Source organism: Callorhinchus milii, unplaced genomic scaffold, assembly GCF_018977255.1.
Source record: "Callorhinchus milii isolate IMCB2004 unplaced genomic scaffold, IMCB_Cmil_1.0 Scaffold68, whole genome shotgun sequence".
NCBI classification, from domain to species: domain Eukaryota; kingdom Metazoa; phylum Chordata; class Chondrichthyes; order Chimaeriformes; family Callorhinchidae; genus Callorhinchus; species Callorhinchus milii.
Window position 1 is genome coordinate 96,632 of NW_024704809.1, and position 20,743 is coordinate 117,374.

The 20,743-nt window shown below is 42.5% G+C and overlaps 1 protein-coding gene across 7 annotated transcripts in view; it reads right to left on the reverse strand.

Moving 5' to 3' along the window:
- The window catches only part of LOC103190328 (ryanodine receptor 1), a 115,896-nt gene that overhangs the window by 77,033 nt on the left and 18,120 nt on the right, over positions 1 to 20,743 (reverse strand). For all 7 annotated transcript variants that reach the window (XM_007911070.2, XM_007911068.2, XM_007911066.2 and 4 more), the window contains exons 8-32: positions 20,093 to 20,189; positions 17,952 to 18,026; positions 17,572 to 17,728; positions 16,247 to 16,411; positions 15,401 to 15,522; positions 13,930 to 14,119; positions 13,207 to 13,342; positions 12,278 to 12,373; positions 11,538 to 11,656; positions 11,140 to 11,273; positions 10,445 to 10,686; positions 9,812 to 10,004; positions 9,205 to 9,421; positions 8,491 to 8,595; positions 7,684 to 7,787; positions 7,510 to 7,593; positions 6,873 to 7,032; positions 5,524 to 5,671; positions 4,863 to 5,065; positions 3,186 to 3,360; positions 2,175 to 2,383; positions 1,277 to 1,623; positions 1,011 to 1,137; positions 714 to 874; positions 180 to 345 (exon numbers count right to left, since the gene is read on the reverse strand). In XM_007911070.2, the coding sequence (XP_007909261.1) occupies positions 180 to 345; positions 714 to 874; positions 1,011 to 1,137; positions 1,277 to 1,623; positions 2,175 to 2,383; positions 3,186 to 3,360; positions 4,863 to 5,065; positions 5,524 to 5,671; positions 6,873 to 7,032; positions 7,510 to 7,593; positions 7,684 to 7,787; positions 8,491 to 8,595; positions 9,205 to 9,421; positions 9,812 to 10,004; positions 10,445 to 10,686; positions 11,140 to 11,273; positions 11,538 to 11,656; positions 12,278 to 12,373; positions 13,207 to 13,342; positions 13,930 to 14,119; positions 15,401 to 15,522; positions 16,247 to 16,411; positions 17,572 to 17,728; positions 17,952 to 18,026; positions 20,093 to 20,189 (3,932 nt within the window). The remainder of the gene's footprint in view (positions 1 to 179; positions 346 to 713; positions 875 to 1,010; positions 1,138 to 1,276; positions 1,624 to 2,174; positions 2,384 to 3,185; positions 3,361 to 4,862; positions 5,066 to 5,523; positions 5,672 to 6,872; positions 7,033 to 7,509; positions 7,594 to 7,683; positions 7,788 to 8,490; positions 8,596 to 9,204; positions 9,422 to 9,811; positions 10,005 to 10,444; positions 10,687 to 11,139; positions 11,274 to 11,537; positions 11,657 to 12,277; positions 12,374 to 13,206; positions 13,343 to 13,929; positions 14,120 to 15,400; positions 15,523 to 16,246; positions 16,412 to 17,571; positions 17,729 to 17,951; positions 18,027 to 20,092; positions 20,190 to 20,743) is intronic.

The window sequence follows — 20,743 nt, forward strand, 5'->3', positions numbered from 1 at the left end:
CAGTAATCTCACGTACGAGTGGGCACTTTGTGCATGGTGCAATTGGATTTTTTTTCTAGTGTCAAACTGAAGAGACAGAGAGTAAGCGAGATACACAAACACACATACAACTCACAAAACAGGCAGAGAGCGCGAGCGAGAGAGAGTGACTACATTTTCTGGAAATGAATTACGATTACCTGGAAATAGGTATTGATGTCCTTTCCGTTGGCGGTAAAAGTCATGAGACCTGTTGCCAAATCAACAAGGCAGCCAATATCCAAATCCACATTACTGCGGCTTGCCTGCTGGGAGCTGTTACTGAACTCGCCTCCCCAGACCATGTAACAATTGCTGCGCTTCATACTGTAGAGAAAAGTCGTGTTTAGAGCCAAAAAAGCATCTTTCTGTTTCTTGGATCGGAATATGCAAACAAAAGAGTGACTGACGACATGTGTGTCAGCCTGGTCTCTGACAAATGAGGAAACCCATCACCGTGCTTGAGAGCATCCAGACCAACCCCGACCCTCATAGCGCAGAGCCTTGGCACGTTTAACAAAAGCACAGTTTTACACTGAGACAAGGAGGCAAGTTATTCACCCACGAGTGCATCACACAGGAGTCCTTCCCTCACAAATGGCCCCTAAATTGTCTAGATCACAATTTTTATACACATTGAGATGAAAAGGAAAAAACACAAGTGGGCTTAGGTTAATTTACAATTGCTCTAATACCTGTCATGAACTTTTCCTCGATCGTCTCCTACTGTGACAGTGACCGTGCGAACTTTGAACAGATCAAAGCTTTTGTCATACTGATGGAAGTCTGGGGTAACCCAGCCAACCCACACACCTCCTGGATCCTGTCCAGCAAATATCTTCACTGAATAGTAATACTGCCATAGAGAAAAAAAAATGTTAGAAATCTTACACAACACACATATCCACACTTCATACGTAATATTCTTTGCATTTTGGAACAGCAACTTTGAAACGTCTATAATAATCTTTTCCTTTCAGTTGAATATTTACCGTTGTTGTATTCAAAATAATCTCTGGATCATCCCGATCATCTGGTACCACATCCTGGATCAGGCGGGGCACGGTGGGAATCACTGGCGGAGGAGCAATGAAGGCTGGCTTCTTTTTGAACAAGAACCTAAAATGCAGCAAATATAAATTGATGAAACACAAAAGATTTTTCGCCCTGTCTAATTGAACCCAGGTCCTCTCGTTTGCTTGAACCACTAAGCTACAGAACTCCGCAAACTTATGGTAAAACCTAACAAGATACTAACCTAGATTTGGGTTTACTTTTCTCAGAGGAAACATCCTTTTCATTCTCCGTCTTCACGACTTCCTTATGACCCTCTTTGTCATTTGTTGTTTCGGTTTGAGTCCGGCTGGCTGACTTCTTCAGGACTTCAAACTCTGAATCTACGTCTATATCTTCTACTTCTTCTTCGGGTCTAGACATCCTAATCAGGGGTGTTGTGCCCGGGGTACATTTGAACGTGTCATGAAACTCGACAGGCATGCTGAGTCGGAAGAATAGCATATCAGTGTTGCTGTTCTGAGATCCAAAGGTTTTATGAGACAACTTAATGCAAGGTGGGCTGTCAACAGTTCCATCGATCCTTGTCACCTGTACACATGAGAACATAAGAACATAAGAATTTGCTGGCAAAAGAAGACCAAAGTCCATCTCGTTCGCCTTCCACCATCCTAGCTCTATACTACATTCCCAGATATTATTTTCTATCACATCTTCAAGATGTCTCAAAGCGCTTCACAGAATATACTGCAAAGTGAATTGACTGTATATTTTGTGGGCAAAACGCAGGACCCAAATGCACACAGCAGTGTCCCACAAACAATTGTGGATTGAGTGACCAATGTATTATTTTTTTTTGGAGGAATTATTAACCCCAGAAAAGCGAATCGACAATTGACTAACAACCGGATTGCTACTTACTGCTAGGTAACTAGAGGCATGTGCAGTAAGGAAACTTGCCCAATGGGAACCCAGATCCTCTCGCTTGTGAGGCGAGTGTTCAAACCACTAAGCTACAGGATTCCACTTAATGTCTTAAAAGTCTCAACAGAAGTGCGTGCTGCAGAGAAATGCACCACTCTTTAAGATTGGATCATGACAAAAATCAATGTTTTCAATGACATCAGTAGGCTCAACCTTACCTCAATATGGCTATGGTCCAAAGGAGTAGGAACGAATTGAGGCAAACTTTTGCTGAACCACATTGTGATGTCCCGCTTCATGTTTACAGCGAAAGGCTCAAAGCCTTCCTGCAAACCACAGATGGTGAAGTATCTCAGACTGCTAACGTCCTGCCCAAGATTAATACGCCCAACCTGGGAAAGGCCCAAGCTGCACACAGGGAGAAAGCCTGAAAAATACATGATGCCACAAATGAATGAGAAAGCAAAGGACAAAATAATCCTACGGCACATTCACAGAAGACATTAAACTGCTTATAGCCTGTGGATGAGGTGGGGCGAATGGGTGGGGGGGGCAGACGTGTTACTATCCTCTTTTGGGGGTAATAAATAATCCTTGCATTTGATAGAGCACCTTATCACGTCTTCGAGACATCTCAAAGCACTTCACAGAATATACTGTAGAGTGAATAAACTATATATTTTGTGGGCGAAATACGGCAGCCAAATGCGCACAGCGACGTCCCCACAAACAGTCGTGGATTGAGTGACCAATTTATTATTATTATTTTTTGGGAGGAGTTATTACTCCTGGAAAAGCGATCTGCCAATCGACTAACAACCGGGTTCCTACTTACTGCTAGGTGAACAGAGGTACGTGGCGTAAGGAAACTCGCCCAACATTTCGCCCTGCTGGGAATCGGGTCCTCTTGCTTGCAAAGCGAGTGCTCTAACCACTGAGCCACAGGACTCCCCATCACCTGGTGGGATGGGTGGGGGTATTGCATTGTACGGCCAATTCTGGAGCCTGCTTGTGACAGGACCAGTGCCACACTCCACTTAGCCACTAAGCCACTTAGTAATTTGGTACTGAAGTGTTACTCCAATACTCCTCAAATGGTTCGTATTAATAGATTATGTTCTTTAAGGTGAACAGGTCACAAGTTTGTTTTATAGTCTCATCGTGTGAGTGAATCTATTAAACATTCTGTGAACTGAACCTTTTTGGTGTCTTCCGCAGAAAGAACTCACCATCACCCACTTCAATGTCTTTAAAAGCCAGCTCAGAACCAGAGTCGCTGATGAGCATCTCTCCGTTCAATGTGAACATGATGCTCATTTCACTTAAGTCGATCATACAACCAACCACATCACCAGGCAGCCAGGTCCGGCCAAATGGCTCACTGCCTATGTGCCACCGCTGACCCTGTGAACACACACACCGAAACCATGAAAATATGCATTTAATAATAATAATAATAATCCTTGCATTTGATATAGCGCCTCACCACACCTTCAAGATATCTCAAAGCGCTACACAGGAATAATTGCACACAGCAGTATCCCACAAACAGTCGTGATTGAGTGACCCAATTTTTTGGTCGGAAAGCGATCTGCCAATTGATTAACAACTGGTTTCCTACTTACTGCTAGTTAAACAGAGGCATGCGTGTGGAGTAAGGAAATTTGCTTAAATCGAACTCAGGTCATCTCGCTAGGTGTTCTAACCACTAAGCTACAGGACTCCACCATAAATCATTTACACCATGAATGACAACCGGCAGTTTAATATTAATCCCAACAATAAATATCACGCATTTTGCCTTGGGAGGATATCTCAAAGTGCTTCACAGGATATACTGTAAAGTGCAGTGACTATATTTTGTGGGTGAACACAGTAGCCAATGTGTGCACACTGATGTCCATCAAACAGTCAAGAGATGAACGGAGGCCGGAGCTAGTCAAATGGAGGCAGCGGGAATGAGTTGGGGAGTAAGCAGGTCAGAGGGTAGGGCGGTGCATAAGCAACCTTTTGCAAAAACAATCTCATTTAGGAGAGATCTGGAGCAAGTAATATTTTGGATTGATGTCATAAACATCCAACCTCTAATCCTACTTCTCACTGGAATTGCCTTGATATGGGCTTTTACCAGAAATTTAATTTATTGCAGTTATGTGCTCTGAGGCAGAACATGCTAAAAATATAGGGCAACAGAATCTAAAGCCTGGTGATTTCTAACAGGATTTCTTAACAAATGGGGACACCTTGCAATCAGAAGTAGGTCACGCCAATCCACAACAACTCTGCTCTAGAAACAGATTGCACAGAATTAATTTCCCACAGAAAGAGGCCATGTACTTCTGCTTACTGCCCCCATTTGTAACTTGTCCTTGTTAAAACAAAAACGGTCTGTTAGAACCAGACGAGAGAAGCTGGGATTTTTTCTCCTTGGAGCAGAGAAGGTTGAGGGGAGATTTAATCGAGTTGTTCAAGACTATGAGGGGTTTTGATAGAGTAGAAAGGGGCAAACTGTTTACTCTGGCGGGTGGATCGTTAACCAGAGGACACAGATTTAAAATAATTGAGGGGAGATGGAGACATTTTTTCACCCAGAGTTGTTACGGTCTGGAACGCACTGCCTGAAAGGGTGGTGGAAGCAGATTCGATAGTAGTTTTTAAAAGAGAATTGGATAGGGACTTGAAAAGGAAAAGGGTTATGGGGTAAGAGCGAGGGAGTGGGACTAGTTAGTTGCTTTTTCAGAGAGCCAGCACAGGCACGATGGGCTGAATGGCCTCCTTCAGCCCACCACGAACCCATAACCTTCTGACTCAGAGGCAAGAGTGCTATCGAATGCATTAAGCTGTTTACGGCAGAACTGTTAATTCTAGCCAGAAGGTAGATAAAAATAGAACTGAAACAAACCAACCTTGAATCCATTGAAAACGAAAGCCAGGTCATCGCCACCCAATTCAATATCAGGCCTGCACTCGGGTAGGGCCCACCCTACTCGCATTTCTCCTACAGTCACGGCTTCAAATTCAAAATACCATTTCCCGGTCTTCACTGCGTACGACTTCTCTGCACGGAATAGGCGCACTTTATCAATGGAACCCTTGCCTGTGTGGGCAGCTGGTAGGAGAAAACAAAGCAAGGAGTCAACTCCAGCCAACTTGATAATGGATTTTATATTGATGATGAGTTTGAAGTTAGCGAAGAGAACATGACTTATGGCACCGTATCATGTTAAAACATTGATTTGATAACATTTAAGCAAGAAGTAAATAATTATTTGGGGAGAACAAGTTTGCAGGGCTATGGGAAGAGCGCGGGGAAGTGGGATTGATTTGAATAGTTCTTTTCAATGAACCGGCACAGATACAATGGGCTGAATGGTCTCCTTCTGTGCTGTATAATTCTATGGTTCTATGATCCCCACGTGGATCACAAGCTAATGGTATCATATTTCACCCACAAAATACAGTCAATTAACTTTACTGTACATGCTGTGAAGCGCTTTGAGATGCCTCAAAGTGATAAGGCGCCATGTCCAATGTAAGGATTATTATTATTATTATAAAGTTACATACTAGCTTCCTGATCCGGGGGCTCGATGTTGTAGCCATAACCAATCAGGGTGCGGACAGCCTCACACAGGCTGTCTCGGTTTGTTTTCTTGGTGCGCTCATCCAGCAGGTTGTAAGGTACGAGCCGCGGATTTCTCTTGTTCATAATGTCCTGCAGGAAAAAAATACAATACAAAATTACATTTGTACAGCACCTTTCACATCAAGAGGACATCCCAAATGTCAGGGATCTGAGCGGGGGGTGTGGGGGGGTGGGTGTGGAGGGTGGCCGAAGTCAAGGTCGAAGAGGAGGGTCTTGAGACATGCCTTGAAGGAGGCAAGGGAGGGATCAAGGCGAAGGGGATGTGGGATGGAGTTCCAGAAACATCGCTGAAACAGGAAAGCTTACCTGAACTTTAGATTCTTTTGAAAAACATTACAACAGCTGCTGAACTGAAGGGATAATGTTTTTTGAGCGGAGTGGTTAGGATGTGGAATGCTCTGCCAATTTTTGTATTGACTAATCCCTAGAAAATCTAGTAAATCTACACTGTACTCTCTCCAATCCTACAATATCCTTCCTGTAGCTTGGCAACCAGAATTGCATACGACACCCCAAATATGGTCTAACCAACATTATAAATGTACTGTACTGGACATAAAGCCAAAGAAATACTCTATTTGCATTCTTTATGGACTTGTCCACCTGTGCTGCTAGTTTCAGAGTCCTGTGAATCAGAATCTTCTTGACATAATCAGTCTCTTTATGCCTTCGATCAAAGTCACATTTGTGTATATTATATTTTCTCTACCACCTTCTTTGAAATTCCAAATAATTGGACACAGTTCCACATTACAACAGCAACTTGCATTTATATAGCGCCCTCTGTGCGGGATAGAGTCCCGGAAAACGCTTAAACTTAGAGGACTACATTTATAGAAGAAGCAATGAGTCGTTGGGCCTGAATGCTGATCGTGAACAGTTAAATCGAGAGAATGTGCAGTGCTGACTTGTACAGAGGCAGCTCAAATTCTGAATGTGTTAAATTATTCAGTAAACAAAGTGAGTAAAAATAGCAGAGTGCCACAGAAAACAAGTAGGAAAACCAAGACAAACTGATCAGCTGAGCAAGAAAAAATCTATATACATATTTCGTCCACAAAATATACAGTCAATTCACTTCACAGTATATTCTGTGAAGCACTGGGAGATGTCTCGAAGACGTGATAAGGGGTATATTCAAATGCAAGGATTATTATTATAGAACTAGGAAAAACTCACGAAGAATTTTGTAAAAGGTCTGTTAACATGAGGGAAGCTAAGATCTGACAGTGCATAAGATAATAATACTGCACTCTTTGCAACTGCCTACCTGCAAAATACTGTATGTCCAGCCCTGCCGAACACGATCCCTTGCCCATACGTTGTGTCCGTTTTCAGCCAATTTATCCACCAGAGTGTTCTGGGCTGGGGTCAGTTTGACGTGGGAAAGGTCAAGGGGAGCAGGTTTATATCCACTAGACATTAGGTACCTGTGAAAAATTTACAGCGATTAAAGTATATCAATACGCCTTGCCGCTGATGTAGCGCCTTACCACACTGCTGCGATGTCTCAAAGCACTTCACAAGATGTTACTGAGCTGTGTAGTGACTGCGTATTTTCACAAAGCACGGTCACCATTGTTGGGTCGGAGGGCAAGAGGGACAAGCAGGAGTCAGTCAAGTGGAGGCAACGGGTTGTGGGTTGGGGAGTAAGTAGGTCGGAGAGAGAAGTGTCAGGGAATGAAGGGATTTGAAAATGAGGACAGAAACCAAGTAGTATTTCTTTCCTCAGAGAACGACAGCAGCACTTTGCCAGGAAGGATGGCTGAGGCTGGCATAGTGGATTCATTTAGGATGTGTATTATGGAAGGATGAAATCAGATGGGCCAAAGGGTTTTCTTTATCCAAACTATTCGTGCCATCTTACAAACAAGTTTCAGATTTTACTCCGCGTCAGATAAACCTACGATTTGGCCATTTTGATTTTCTTCAGATTTTCCTCTGCTTTTTCATCGGCCATTCCGACGTGACACCCCAACGCCAGCAAAGTCCTAGCGAAAGACATTTCAAAAAGTCGATTATAAAAGGTTTTCTTTCCAAATGAAAGTGAAGTGCAGAATCCCTAATTGTACTTAACTTACTTCAGCGTTTCGCCAGACATCTGTAAATTGTAATTTCTCTCTGGTTCTGGTAGTCTATTAAATTCCACAAGACACGGATGTAGTTTCTTATTGTCATCTCGAATCTACAAATAAAATGTAGAAAATATAATAATATTTGCATGTGATGTCTCAAAGCGCTTCACAGAATACACTGTTAAGCATAGTGACTGGTTAATAGTTCAAAGCTATGATAGCTGACTCTGGTTAACTCCTAAACACCAGTGTACAGTCAGGATTCAGAGGTGGAGAGCTTGAACTGGAGAACAGAGAGGAGGAAGGAAGATATCTCAAGGGAGGATTACATAGGATTCTGCGCGGGCTATTATTACAAACAAATTAAAACAAAGACAAATATCACTGGTGGTCTCAAACAAAATAAACTTATTCGGGCGGTTATTAACCAGAAAATTGATCACTATTTTCAACAACATTTGTATAGCGCCTTTCACATCAGGAGAATATCCCACAGCGCTGGACAGGTAGGGATCTTCACCCGAGCTGGTGGTTGACATCAGCAAGAGTTGAGGGCAGACAGGGTAAAGGTAGGAGGGTGCCGGAAGGCACGGTCGAAGTGGCGGGTCTTGAGACGGATCGTGAAGGATGGAAGGGAGGGGGCGAGGCGGAGGGACTGTGGGATGTTCCAGAGGGTGAGGGCAGAGAGGCTGAAGGCCTGCCCGACAATCAATACATTGAAAGTCCTGTGGAAGTGAGAACACAGATGCTGCTAACTAAAGCGTCATTGTTGTTGTTGAAACTGCCATCATTTAACAAAAAAAACCTTCTTACTGTTCCATATGTCCAGCTTGTCTCAATCTTTGTCAAAGCCCAAAGCTCATGGATGTTTTCCGCCAATTTCTCCCGTATCCGTTCCAAATGAGGTGGAAGCACAATCTGGGTCATAAAAAGATGGTTCACTCAACATTAACTTCAAATCTGGGTAAAATTATTTTCAAACTTTAGTTTCCAAACCTAGAGATTTCCATGTGTTTGGGTCTTCTCCAGTATTGAGTCTCCCGAACCTTCATTAATTGAAAAATACCCTCCGAAGCAGGCGTTACAAAACAAGAGCTAGACTTTCTTGCAGATTTGTTTCCGTTGAAACAACTTGCATTCATATCGCGCCCCTCACACAGGGTAGCGTCCCAGAGCGCTTCCTGTTATATACAAATATACCACAACCATCACAAAAAAATTTGGTCTGAGTCAGATGACGACTTCTCAAAAACTTGCACATCAACATCACGGTTGCAAATTCAGTGTTGTAGCTAATTTAACATTATCAACAACAACTTGCATTTATACAGTGTCCTTCACGTAGGGTAGAGTCGTGGAGCGCTAGACGGTGGCGGAGTCTGACCCTGAACCAGCGGGAGAGGGAGGTGGCTGTAAGCACGATAAATAAAGGAAGGTCTTTAGGCAGGGTTTGAAAGTGGGGAGGGAGGGAGGAAGGGAGAGGGCAAGGGATTGAGGGAGCGGTGTGAAAGAATGTTGTCCTTTTACCTGAGCTGTATCCACAGGGCATGGAGCAAATTCAGAATGGGACAAGCATTGTGTCGGGCCCAGGAGATTTCGCACCCCACCAAAATCAAACTTGTATTCCTTGATGGGTTCCAGTCTCATCCTTTCCTTTGGTAGCAGAGCTTCGTAACAGGGAGCGTAACCCGGGGGAGGCAGGAACTTGAAATCACCATGCCTGCCACCAAGTAAGAATCGAGCCCTAGAAGCAAAATTAAACTCACGTGAAGTCAAGTACAACCTCCAGGAGACACTTTCAATAATAATCCTTGCATTTGATATAGCGCCTTATCACGTCTTCGAGATGTCTCAAAGCGCTTCACAGAATATCCTATAAAGTAGTGACTGTACATTTTGTGTACAGCAGTTGCGCACAGCAGCGTCCCACAAGCAGTCGTGGATTGAGTGACCAATTTTTAAAAATCAGAGTCAAATAAACCACAATTAATGGGCAAGCTGGCAATCAACCAGATGTGGCATCAGGCCCATTAATACAGCTAGGTGTATGTTTTCTCTACCTTTCTATAGATATGCTCCTAGTTCCCATATGTCTTGGAAGATGTGATCAGCTTGCCATGCATCAAAGACCAACCTGACTCCTGCAGAGAAGCTGATAACAGGAAAGAAGAGACCATCAAGGTTAAAGTTCTCGAACATGCCTTGAACGGGATGGCCATTTACCCGGAAGGAGATACTTGGCACACTCAAATCAAGGCAACAGCTGACAACATCATCCGCTGCCAGAATGTGTGGGTCAGGTGAGGCAACGACCTTAGCCACACGCCCTGTCAAACAAAGGAAAAAAAAAGGTTACGTTCCTGTATTCAAAACATAGAACCATAATAATAATAATCTTTGCAATCGAACCCAGGTCCTCTCGCTTGCAAGGCAAGTGGTTCAACCACTGAGCTATGGGACTCCATGAGTTAATCAGAAGTTGGTGGAGACCTTGTCTTATTTCTATTCTCTCTCGGATAAGACCAATTAGAGCACCTTTATTACTACTTTAACTGAGAACAGACAGTTCAGCACAGCACAGACCAGACCTCGAATCTGGGACCTTCCTCGTATGTTCACAATCTGTGAACTTGCCAACCAAGGCATTGGAGGATTCTTAACAGGTATAAACATCAGATATTGTAGAATGATGCAACATAGGAGTCCTCAACTGCATTAAGATACATCACCAAAACATAGTTACATCACCAAGATCAGGATCACTTACCCGACCACAGATGAATACCATCAAAACCATACGAGTACAAATCATCTCCCACTCCATTGCTTCCCCAGCCTTCACCTCCTCCTGGGTAAGGGCTATAGCCTTCTGTCAATGCCCAGCCCACTCGCAAATGAGTGACTTGGGGTGTAACGAATGAATCAACGTAATCCACCATCATCTCAAAGTACCACTTCTTGTATTGAGTAGAACCTTCGTACGAGCCCACAAAGATGTTTGGCCTGATGCTGCAATACAAACATAACGGTAGGCTTGAGGAGTTCACCACTGGCAACAAGACTTACACAATAACTATCAAATGTCAGTAAATCAGCTGAAACAGTTACATGAATCTGAATCTTAATTTACTTTTACGAACCAATTATGTTGGTTATTTCTACGTGACTGGGTAGGACAGTACTGTCTGCTTTCGGACAGTAATTCAGCAGTCACACTTGATAAGTTTCATTAACCAATGAATTAACTGGGAGAACATCCCAAAGTGCTGGACAGTCAGGGATTTGAACCTGAGCTGGGGGTTGGGATCAGGAGCGGTGGAGGGTAGGAGGGTGACCAAAGGCACGGTTGAAGAGGAGGAATTTGAAGTGGGCAAGGGTGGGAGTGAGGCGACGGGACTGTGAGATGGATATAGGGTGAAAAGTTGAAATGTGAAAGAGTAACCTGGCTTGTGAGCTTGTTACCTGGTGACATAGTTGATCAGGTTGGTCTGTAGCAGCAGATCACGGCCTGGAAGTAGATTCTCAGTTATCAGATTCTGATTGGATCTGACAGCGACACCGTTACACACACACAGAGAACGTAGCACATCCAGCACCTGAAAAACACACAATCTTGAGTTTGCTGGAGACCTGACCACAGGTCCTAAATATCTCCTCGCAATAATTTGGTCACTCAATGATTGTGGGACGCTGCTGTACACAATTGGCTGCCGCGTTTCTCCCACAAAACATACAGTCAATTCACTTTACAGTCTATTTCGTGAAGCGATTTTAGACGTCTTGAAGACAGGCCCTATGCCCACCTTCAAGGCTCACAAAGAGAAAAGATTCTGGATTTTATGCCAAACTATTGTAAGTACCTTGTGATTTCGCCCGTGCTTGTCCAGCAGAGAAATAATCGATTTGATGTGGCTTTCTGTTATGATATTCAGGACCTCTGGGCTTTCTATCAAAACACAGTACAGCACTTCCAGAATACCTGTGGAGCCACAAAATAAGTGTGGATCAGACAAACTAAAACAGTAAAGTTTGGGCTAACCAAAAATAATTTTCCTGTGAGTGGAAAATTGAGGGTTCACATGCCTAACTGCCAAACAAAACTGACAAATTACTGCAAAACAATATTTATAATTGTATTCTGAAACAATATCGGTTAACATAGGAATAGGAATAAGCCCCTTGAGTCTGTTCCCCATTCTATTAGATCATGGCTGATCTGTACCTCAACTCCAATTACTAGCCTTTTCCTCGTATCCCTTGACACCCTGACTTGATACGAGTGAATAGAGAGAAATTATTTCCACTGGTCCGTGAGTTAGCGTCTAGAGGATAGCAATTTAAGGTGTGTTGGAGGGAGGAACTTTCAAGAGGAAGCTACGTAGATATTTAAGAAGGAGCAATTTGCAGGGACATGGGAACTGAATGGACTATAAAAAGAGCCAGTACAGAAATGATAGATGACCTTTTTCTGTGCTATAAATTTCAATGGCGTTTCAACTTGGATACCTCTATTTTAACAAGCGGGAAAAAAAATCAATAGGAAAAATCTACATAAATAGCCTTTCTGGAGAGACAAGGTTTATAATTCAAGAGAACATACCTGAGGAAGCTTCCAGTCGGTCCAGTTTACTGACCAGCCAATCCAAATTGTCAGAGAATAGTGCACATATCCTGCGATTACCTCGGATGAGGGAGGCTATGTGTTGAAGAGAAGAACATTAGTATTCTGAAACTAGAGCAAGCTGATAGTTGATGATAAAACAACAGTATTGAGTTAACAACAACGACAATAAATTACATTTGTATAGCGCCTTTCATGTCAGGAGTACGTCCCTAGGCCTAGGGAACTTCTTAAACTGCTACCAAACAGATGTAAGACCAAGGTAAACAAATTGATTGTATGGAATTCTGCTCCACAGGAATCTGACAGTACTTGAGTACTTCAATTAATTACCCCTTTTCTCTTCAGGTGGGCATTAAATAAGCAACTTTGTCTTGGTACCTCGGCAACAATCATAATATTGCATGGTTTGGTTGCAGTACATTTGGTTGCATGGACTAGTTGGTCCAAATGGCTTGTTTCTGTGCCATATCATTCAATGTATGGACTCGCAAAGTGGAGTCCTGTCGCTCAGTGGTTAGAGCACTCAACTCACAAGCAAGAGACCTGGGATTGATTCCCAGCAGGGCGAAACATTGGGCAAGTTTCCTTACTTCACACGCCTCTGTTTACCTAGCAGTAAGTAGGAAGCCGGTTGTTAGTCGTTTGGCGGATCGCTTTCCCAAGGTATTAATAATCCCTTCAAAAGAAAAGTAATAATAATTTGGTCATCCAATCTACGACTGTTTGTGGGACACTGCTGTGGTGCAATTGGCTGCTGCGTTTCGTCCATAGAATGTACAATCGATTCACTGTACAGTATATTGTGTGAAGCGCTTTGGGACGTCTTGACGACATGATAAGGGCTTTGCAATTTCAAATGCAAGGATTATTATCATTAATATCATTATTATTAATAAATTCCATACCCAGCAGCTCGTAAAGCAGGTTCACAATTTCCTTCCAGGATTCAGCGGCCTCCTCTCCTGCAATCTCTGCAAAGTGAGCGGCACTGTTGTATACATTGAGCCTGTCAATGCAGTTCAGCACTAGCTGGATCTTCCCCTGAAGGAGAAAAAAAACTCATTTTACTTTCTGTTCACTTTTTCTACACAGAGTTACACAGAGTGATGTGGCATGGAAATAGGCCATTAAGCACAACTAGTCCATGGCGCTGTTTATACTTTCAGGGCATTTGGAACTCCTCAAAGCCTTTTGCCTCCCTTCCTTCTAGACCGCCTCAATTTTGACTAATGCAATGATGAGTTGTGTCAAGTGCTCTGGGACTCTACCCTGCATGAGGGCCACTATATAAACGCAACTTGTTTTAGTTGTTGATGAGAGTGCTGCTATTTCCTCTGGTAGGGGAATCCAGAACAAGGGGGCACAGACTGGTGGTGAGAACGTGGAACTCGCCGCCAGAAGCAGAAAGTGTTAAAAAGTATTTAGAAGAAAACATGATGCATTCCTGAGGGAGAAGGGAATAGAGGGGTACGACAGAGGAGATTTAGGAGCATGGACAAGTCAGACTGAATGGCCTGTTTCTGTGCTATAACCGTCGATGTAATTCTATGTGAAAGTTGTTGTTGATAAGAACTACTACCAAAATGAGACACACTCTCTTATCCCATTCCACGATTGTAGCCACTCACTTCTTCTTGGAATAGATTCTGTCGGTTTTTGAGTGAGCGCAGTTTGGTTTGTTTCTCTTCGTGTTCAAGTTCTTCATCTGGATGCTGGAAGTAGCTGATCAGATCCTGGAGACTGAGAACCACTGTATCAATAGGTAAACTGTTCTGATGCGATGAAGCTTTGTTCTTTCCAGTAAGATGATCAAGACAGCTGCATGAACCAGAACAAATGGAAAAAATGTGATGGAATAAGAAATAGTTTTCTATACAACATTTCAATGGCATTCTGGATGCATTAGTACTTCAGTTATTTATAATAAAAAAACAATTTAACTAGATGGTTCTCATTTGCTTTCAATAAACTAGATCATATTGCTAAAATCAATAATTATAATAAGGATAATACTTGCATTTAATATAGCATCTTCCACATCAGATGGAAATCACAGGATTCACTGTAAAGTGTAGTGACTTTAATAATAATCCTTGCATTTGATATAGCGCCTTATCACATCTTTAGAGACGTCTCAAAACGCTTCACTGTAAAGTGAATTGACTGTATATTTTGTGGGTGAAATACATCAGCCAATATGCACACTGTAATGCCCCATAAGCTGCCATGAAATGAATGACCAAATTTATCCTGGCAATTGTTGGCCATGACACTGGGAGAAATTCCCTTCTCTTTTTGAACAGCCAAGAGATCTTTCACATCCACCCAAATACGCAGAGATGTAAGGGACCTCATGTTGAACATCTCATCCGAGAGAAAGCTCCTTGAATTGAAGTCGTCAGCCTAGACTATGCAAGTTCCCTACGTAGGTTTTACCAAAATATACGGCCACTGCGTTTTACAGGATATCCTGTGAAGCACTTTGAGACGTCGTGACAACACGAAAGGCACTACATCAAATGCAAGGATTATTATTATTTCACTCTTGATGTTAGGGAGCCAAATGCTCATCACTGAAAGGTTTTACACCTTACAACTATTCCCCTTGATTTTTCTGCACATTCAAGGCTCGTAATTTCTCTAGTCTTAGCCTGCAAGATAATTTTCTCTCTCCATTTAAGATACATAGAATTGTGGACAATTCATAAATCTGGCCTAAATTTGGAAAGCGGTTCATCACAATTCTTCACAACTGGCTTCTAAGTGAAGACGGAATTCTAGAATTCGCCAAAATCTTGCATTTTAAGACAAAACATAAAGTATGACAAGATAAGAACATAAGAATTTGCTGGCAAAAGAAGACCAAGGTCCATCTAGTTAGCCTTCCACCATCCTGGCAGCCGCTTGACATGTCGTGTATATACTGTATCGCCAGATATTATTTTCTAGCAGAAATCTATGTCATTTGTTCTCGAAACAGATGCCACTTTCTGCTTCCACTGTCTGTCTCCCTAGGAAGCCTGTTCCATAAATTTACTACTGCTCACTGAAGTAGTAATCTCAAGATATCCACACGACGATAACATAAACAATTCATACCTGATGAATTGGTTGAAGAGACCAACTGTGCTGTAGATCATTCGAGAGGCCTGGGATTCCTCTTGTTGGGAGCGTGACAGTGGAAGAGCATCATCCATGTGTCCCTCTTGGTGCAGTATAGCCTAAAACAGTTTGTAGAAATTGATGAAATTAAAAAATAGCAATTCTTGCATTTGATATAGCGCCTTATCCCGGCTTCGAGACGTCTCAAAACCCTTCACAGAATACACTGTAAAGGGAATGGATTGGATATTTTGTGGGCGAGCTTGGCAGGCAATTGCACATAGCAGTGTCCAACAAACAGTTGTGGATTGAAGTGACCGATTTATTATTGTTACTTTTTTTTGAAGGGATTATTATCCCCAGAAAAGCGATCCGCCAATCATCCAACAAACAGGTTCCTCCTTACTGCTGGTTAAACCTAGACGTGTTTGTGGAGGAAACTTGCCCAAAGTTTTGCCCTGTCGGGAATCAAACTCAGGTCTCTCACTTGCGAGGCGAACGCTCTAACCACTGAGCTACAGGACTCCACAAAAGAACTTTGCGAGCAAACTTTATGAGTTAAATCCGTTTTTCATAAAGTACATTATAAAATGATATTATGCTTGCTCTAAAATCATGCTGCAGATCATAATGAGGCCAATCTTTAAAGCATGGATTACATAAATTACACTATTTGTGACCCGTAGCTCCGGGAGCTAGGAGACAGATTTATGAAGATATTAAAACAAAAGAAGTCCCAAAACAGACCCTGTGGAATTCCACTGGTAACATTCTCCTATCCTGACGCTATTCCCTAAATGAGACAGAAAAGAGACAGTTGAATCGACAGATGTATGTACTTACTTTTCTCTTTAAAGGTCCGAGCCGAGCAGTTTTACTCTCGAGTGCTGCGTATGTCAACCAGAGTCCACTGTTGACGTGCTGCACGAAACACATGGACTCCCCATACTTGATTTCTGGGGTTCCCATCCCCTCTACATCTCGTTTATGAGGCATATCAATCTTATCCTGAGAAACCAAATATCTGTGTTCAAGATCGATCCACGGTGAGGCACAAATTTATTGCACAGCAATCTGAATATCCACTTCAAAGGTGATTCTTCGTTACATTAACTACTTTTAATTGGAGTTGAGGTAGACCAGCCATGATCTATATCGAATGGCGAGCTGAATGGCCTACTTCTGTTCCTGTGTTCCTATATTTGATATAATAATAATCCTTTTCATAATAATCCATTTGAAGTAGCACCTTATCAAGTTTTAAGAAGTTTCGGAGTCCTGCGCTTGACAGCAAGTCTAGTGACTGTATTTGCACACAGCAACATCCCACAAAAACAGCCATGAAATGAGTGACCGATTTTATGTGAGGGACCCCAGGAGAAACTCGCTTTCAGTGCGTTTGCTTAGACTGAATTCAAAGTCCCCAAATGGGTCTTGAACTCACCAACTTCTGACTTTTTCATGTTTCCTTCTTTTCATTGCCAACAAAACCTTTATCTCCACAGTTTCTGTGGATGAAACCGTGGGGCTTCTCACAAGGTCTAACAGTGGCTACTTTATAGGAAGGGCAAAGAACACAAATAAGTCAATTGTAAGTTGCTGGACGGTATGAGAAATACAAACATGACATCGCGGTCTGAAACATAGAGGGGGAATGTTCAGGCTAAATACTTGCAGTGGCAACGATGGAATTTGGAGCAAAATAATGCAACATACGATAAATTCCTAGCAAAATTCTGTTGGTCTTTTTTCCAGCATTCGCAATTTCCTGTTATCACTATAAAACCCTTAATTTTACTTTAATACGTGACCCACAGATCATCTTACTTTACTCTGTGAATTCAGTCTTTCAGAATGCTTTAAAACCACTACTGATTTATAATAATACATCTTGCATTTGATATAGCGCCTTATCTCATCTTCGAGATATCTCAAAAGCACTTCACAGAATATTCTGTAAAGTAAATTGACTGGATTTTTTTGTGGGAGAAACGGCTAAATGTTATGATCTACAGCATCTAGTCATGTAATATGCCAGAATTATTAAAAGCATGAGCACCACTTTAAGTATATTTTGAGGAATCTGTTCAGTAGTCTCAAAATAGGGTAGCACAAGCTCCCCTGGGTTGCAGGTAGCACAAAGTCAAGGATGTTTAGTTTTCTCTCACCTTTGAGATTCGGAAACAAAAGGCAGTAGCTTTGGTGTTCGATTTCTCTTGATCAAAAAGAAGCAGCCCTTTCTCCTCATCTAGGGCCAAGTATTTACCGGTTGTTACGTGACGGATACGAAAGGGCTGGCCCCATTTCATGTGGCTACCACTCCAACTGGTGGGAAAAGAAAAATAATAATAATCCTTGCATTTGATATAGCGCCTTATCCCGTCAGGTGGGATAAGAGAAATCGCATTTGGAAGTGACAAAGGCATGGATGAGGATTTCAGATGCATTGGGGGCAAAAGTGAGGCTGGTCATTGTAAAATGTTTATTCTCTAGAATTGCATAAATCTATAGTAACACGTCTATAAATCAGGCAGAGTGAAGCCATTACCTGATGCGCAGAGGTTCCAGTCTCCACAGAGATCTTGCATGGCTGCACACTGCTCCTCCTTCAAAGTGAACCAACCTGAAGGATAAGCAACAGGTCACATATTTACAATCCAATACAAAATGTCATTTACACAGCACCTTCACGATGGGAGGACATCCCACAGTCAGGAATTTGGACCCGAGCGCGGTGGGGGGGGTGGGCGTTGAGATCAGGGAAGGAAGAAGGGCAGGGATAGGAGGGTGGCACAGTTGAAGACGAAGATCTTTAGATGGGTCTTGAAGGAGGCAAGAGAGAGGGGTGAGGAGGAAGGATTGCGGGATACAGTTCCAGAGTGTGGGGGCAGAGATGCTGAATAGATCTGAAGTATAAACCCATGCCATGGTGGCATGTCAGACTGCCAGATATGATTCAATATAAAAACCTTTTCAGATACGTGACTGGAGTCAGGTAACACAATTACTGAAAACTGCCATTTTCATCCACATTCCTTTCTCACCAGTCACATGTTTGATCGAACAGCATCCACCATTAACATCAACTTAAACTTATCCCGGGGGGCGGTAGTTAATCCCAATGACAACAGGTGTATGAGTTCTGGCTTCCTGTGAGTAGCAAGTCTTAGATAAGCAGTCAAATCAAATTTCTGCTGAGTGAGCTCTAATTATTTCTGTAGCCTACATGGTAAGGCTATTAGTTTCAATTTTAAAGGTAATGGCTATGACAGCTGCACTTCTTAATTTGAGGAGAATGCCAAGACTGGGCGATAAACAAGGGAAAGGCTGACTGATATGGTTTTATTTTCAATTCCCTCTTTGACCTATTAGACTCTTCCAATTTCTTAGCTGAATGTCTCATGGCTCGCTCAGATGGTACTCTCGCCTCTGACTCAGAATGGTTGTGGATTTAGCTCACATCACACACTAAAACTCCTATGCACCCTCTCCAAGACCCTGACATACTGTCTAAACTGCGGTGCCCAGAATTGGACATAATACCCCAGATGAGGCCTAACCAGCGATTTGTAAATGTTCAACTTCTTTGTTCTTATACTCTATACCTCTATTTATAAAGCCAAGGATCCCATATGCTTTTTCCAACCGCTTTCTACAGTACATGAGCGAGCACTATGACAAATTATTTTATCTTGTACTTAATAGTGGAACCAGGGGACATGGCCTGCGATTGAAAGGGGAAAATTCAGAACAGATCTACAGAAACACTACTTCAGTGAACGAGTAGTAAACTTATTGAACAGGCTCCCTAGGGAGACAGTGGAAGCAGAAAATATAATTTGTTTCAAGAACAAATTAGATAGATTTAGAAGCATAGAATATTATAGCACAGAAATCGTGCCTGTGCTGGCTCTTTGGAAAAGCTACCCAATCAGTCCCACTCCCCGGCTCTTTCCCCAAACCCCTGCAAATTTTCCTTTTCAAATACCTATCTAATTCTCTTGATCGTGCTTATGGTCACCTTCTCCCTCCCTCTCCCCCTGGCTCGGGGTCAGACTCCGCCAATGTCAAGTGCTCCGGGAAACTACCCTACGCTATATAAATGCAAGTTGTTGTTGTCTAACAATTAAAAACTTCCCCAGCACAGCACTGAAGTGTCAGCCTAGACTATATTTTCATAGTCCTGACATGGGCTTAAACCCACAACCTTAAGAGGTGATTTAGTGCTGCCGATAAGAGAGCCAGGCTGTACGCAGGGAGCTTCTTATTATACACACCATTCACCAACTATTCTTATGGCTTCTCCATGTCAAATTTTTGATGACCTCCGAGCAGTTTTGTGCAGTGGTCAAAACTAAATTGAGACTCATTAGAATCGCTTCTCTTAGGGCATCACTTCTATTCCAGTCTACAAACACAAGGCTGGCTACTGGTTCTAAAACTGGCACGATCCAATCTTATTTAAGACTGCTCACACGATTGAGCGAGCTTGACTCATTCCTAACAATATTACAAGATCACGTTTTTCAGACTGGCAAAGAGAAATCCCTGGGTAAGTGTTGGGAACTCTCTCGTTCTCGACTTATAGAAAAAAAAGATGCAAACACAGCAGTAGAATAAATATACAAATAAGTGGATGATACTAAATTAAGAGGACCCAGCATGTAGAACACCTGATGGATAACTGACCTGCGCTGGTCTTCTCCTTGGTCAAATGCTACTATCGTGAGGCACTCGTCCATATGACCATGAAAGAGACGCAGAACATGGCCACCGGTCACATATCCTAGAGATATAAAGGACGTGTAAATGCTGAAGAGAGTCAGGAACTATTGGATTATAATAATAATACTTTCATTTGATATAGTGCCTTATCACATCTTCGAGACATCTCAAAGCGCTTCCCAGATTATACTATAAGTGAAATGACTGTGTTTTGTGGGCAAAACACTGCGCCGACAAACAGTTGTGGATTGAGTGACCGCATTTTTTTTTAAAAGGAATTATTACCCCGGAAAAGCGATCCGTCAATCAACTAACAACCGGGCTCCTACTTACTGCTAGGTAAACTGCTAGAGGTGTGTGGAATAAGGAAATTGCCTAACATTTTGCCGTGCCAGGAATTGAACCCAGGTCCTCGCGCTTGCGAGGCTCAACCTAACGTATACTAATATCTTGCAGTTCTCCAATTACAGCCCAAAACCTTTTGTTAGTAAAACTGTTCCATCAAATGTAAATTACAATATGCAGCAGTCACCGAAATCTGGTTCCCCGTATCAATGGGAGTCACTGATTTGAAACAAGAAGCTTAAGACCATTGTTACATTCCTTAAGCAATCA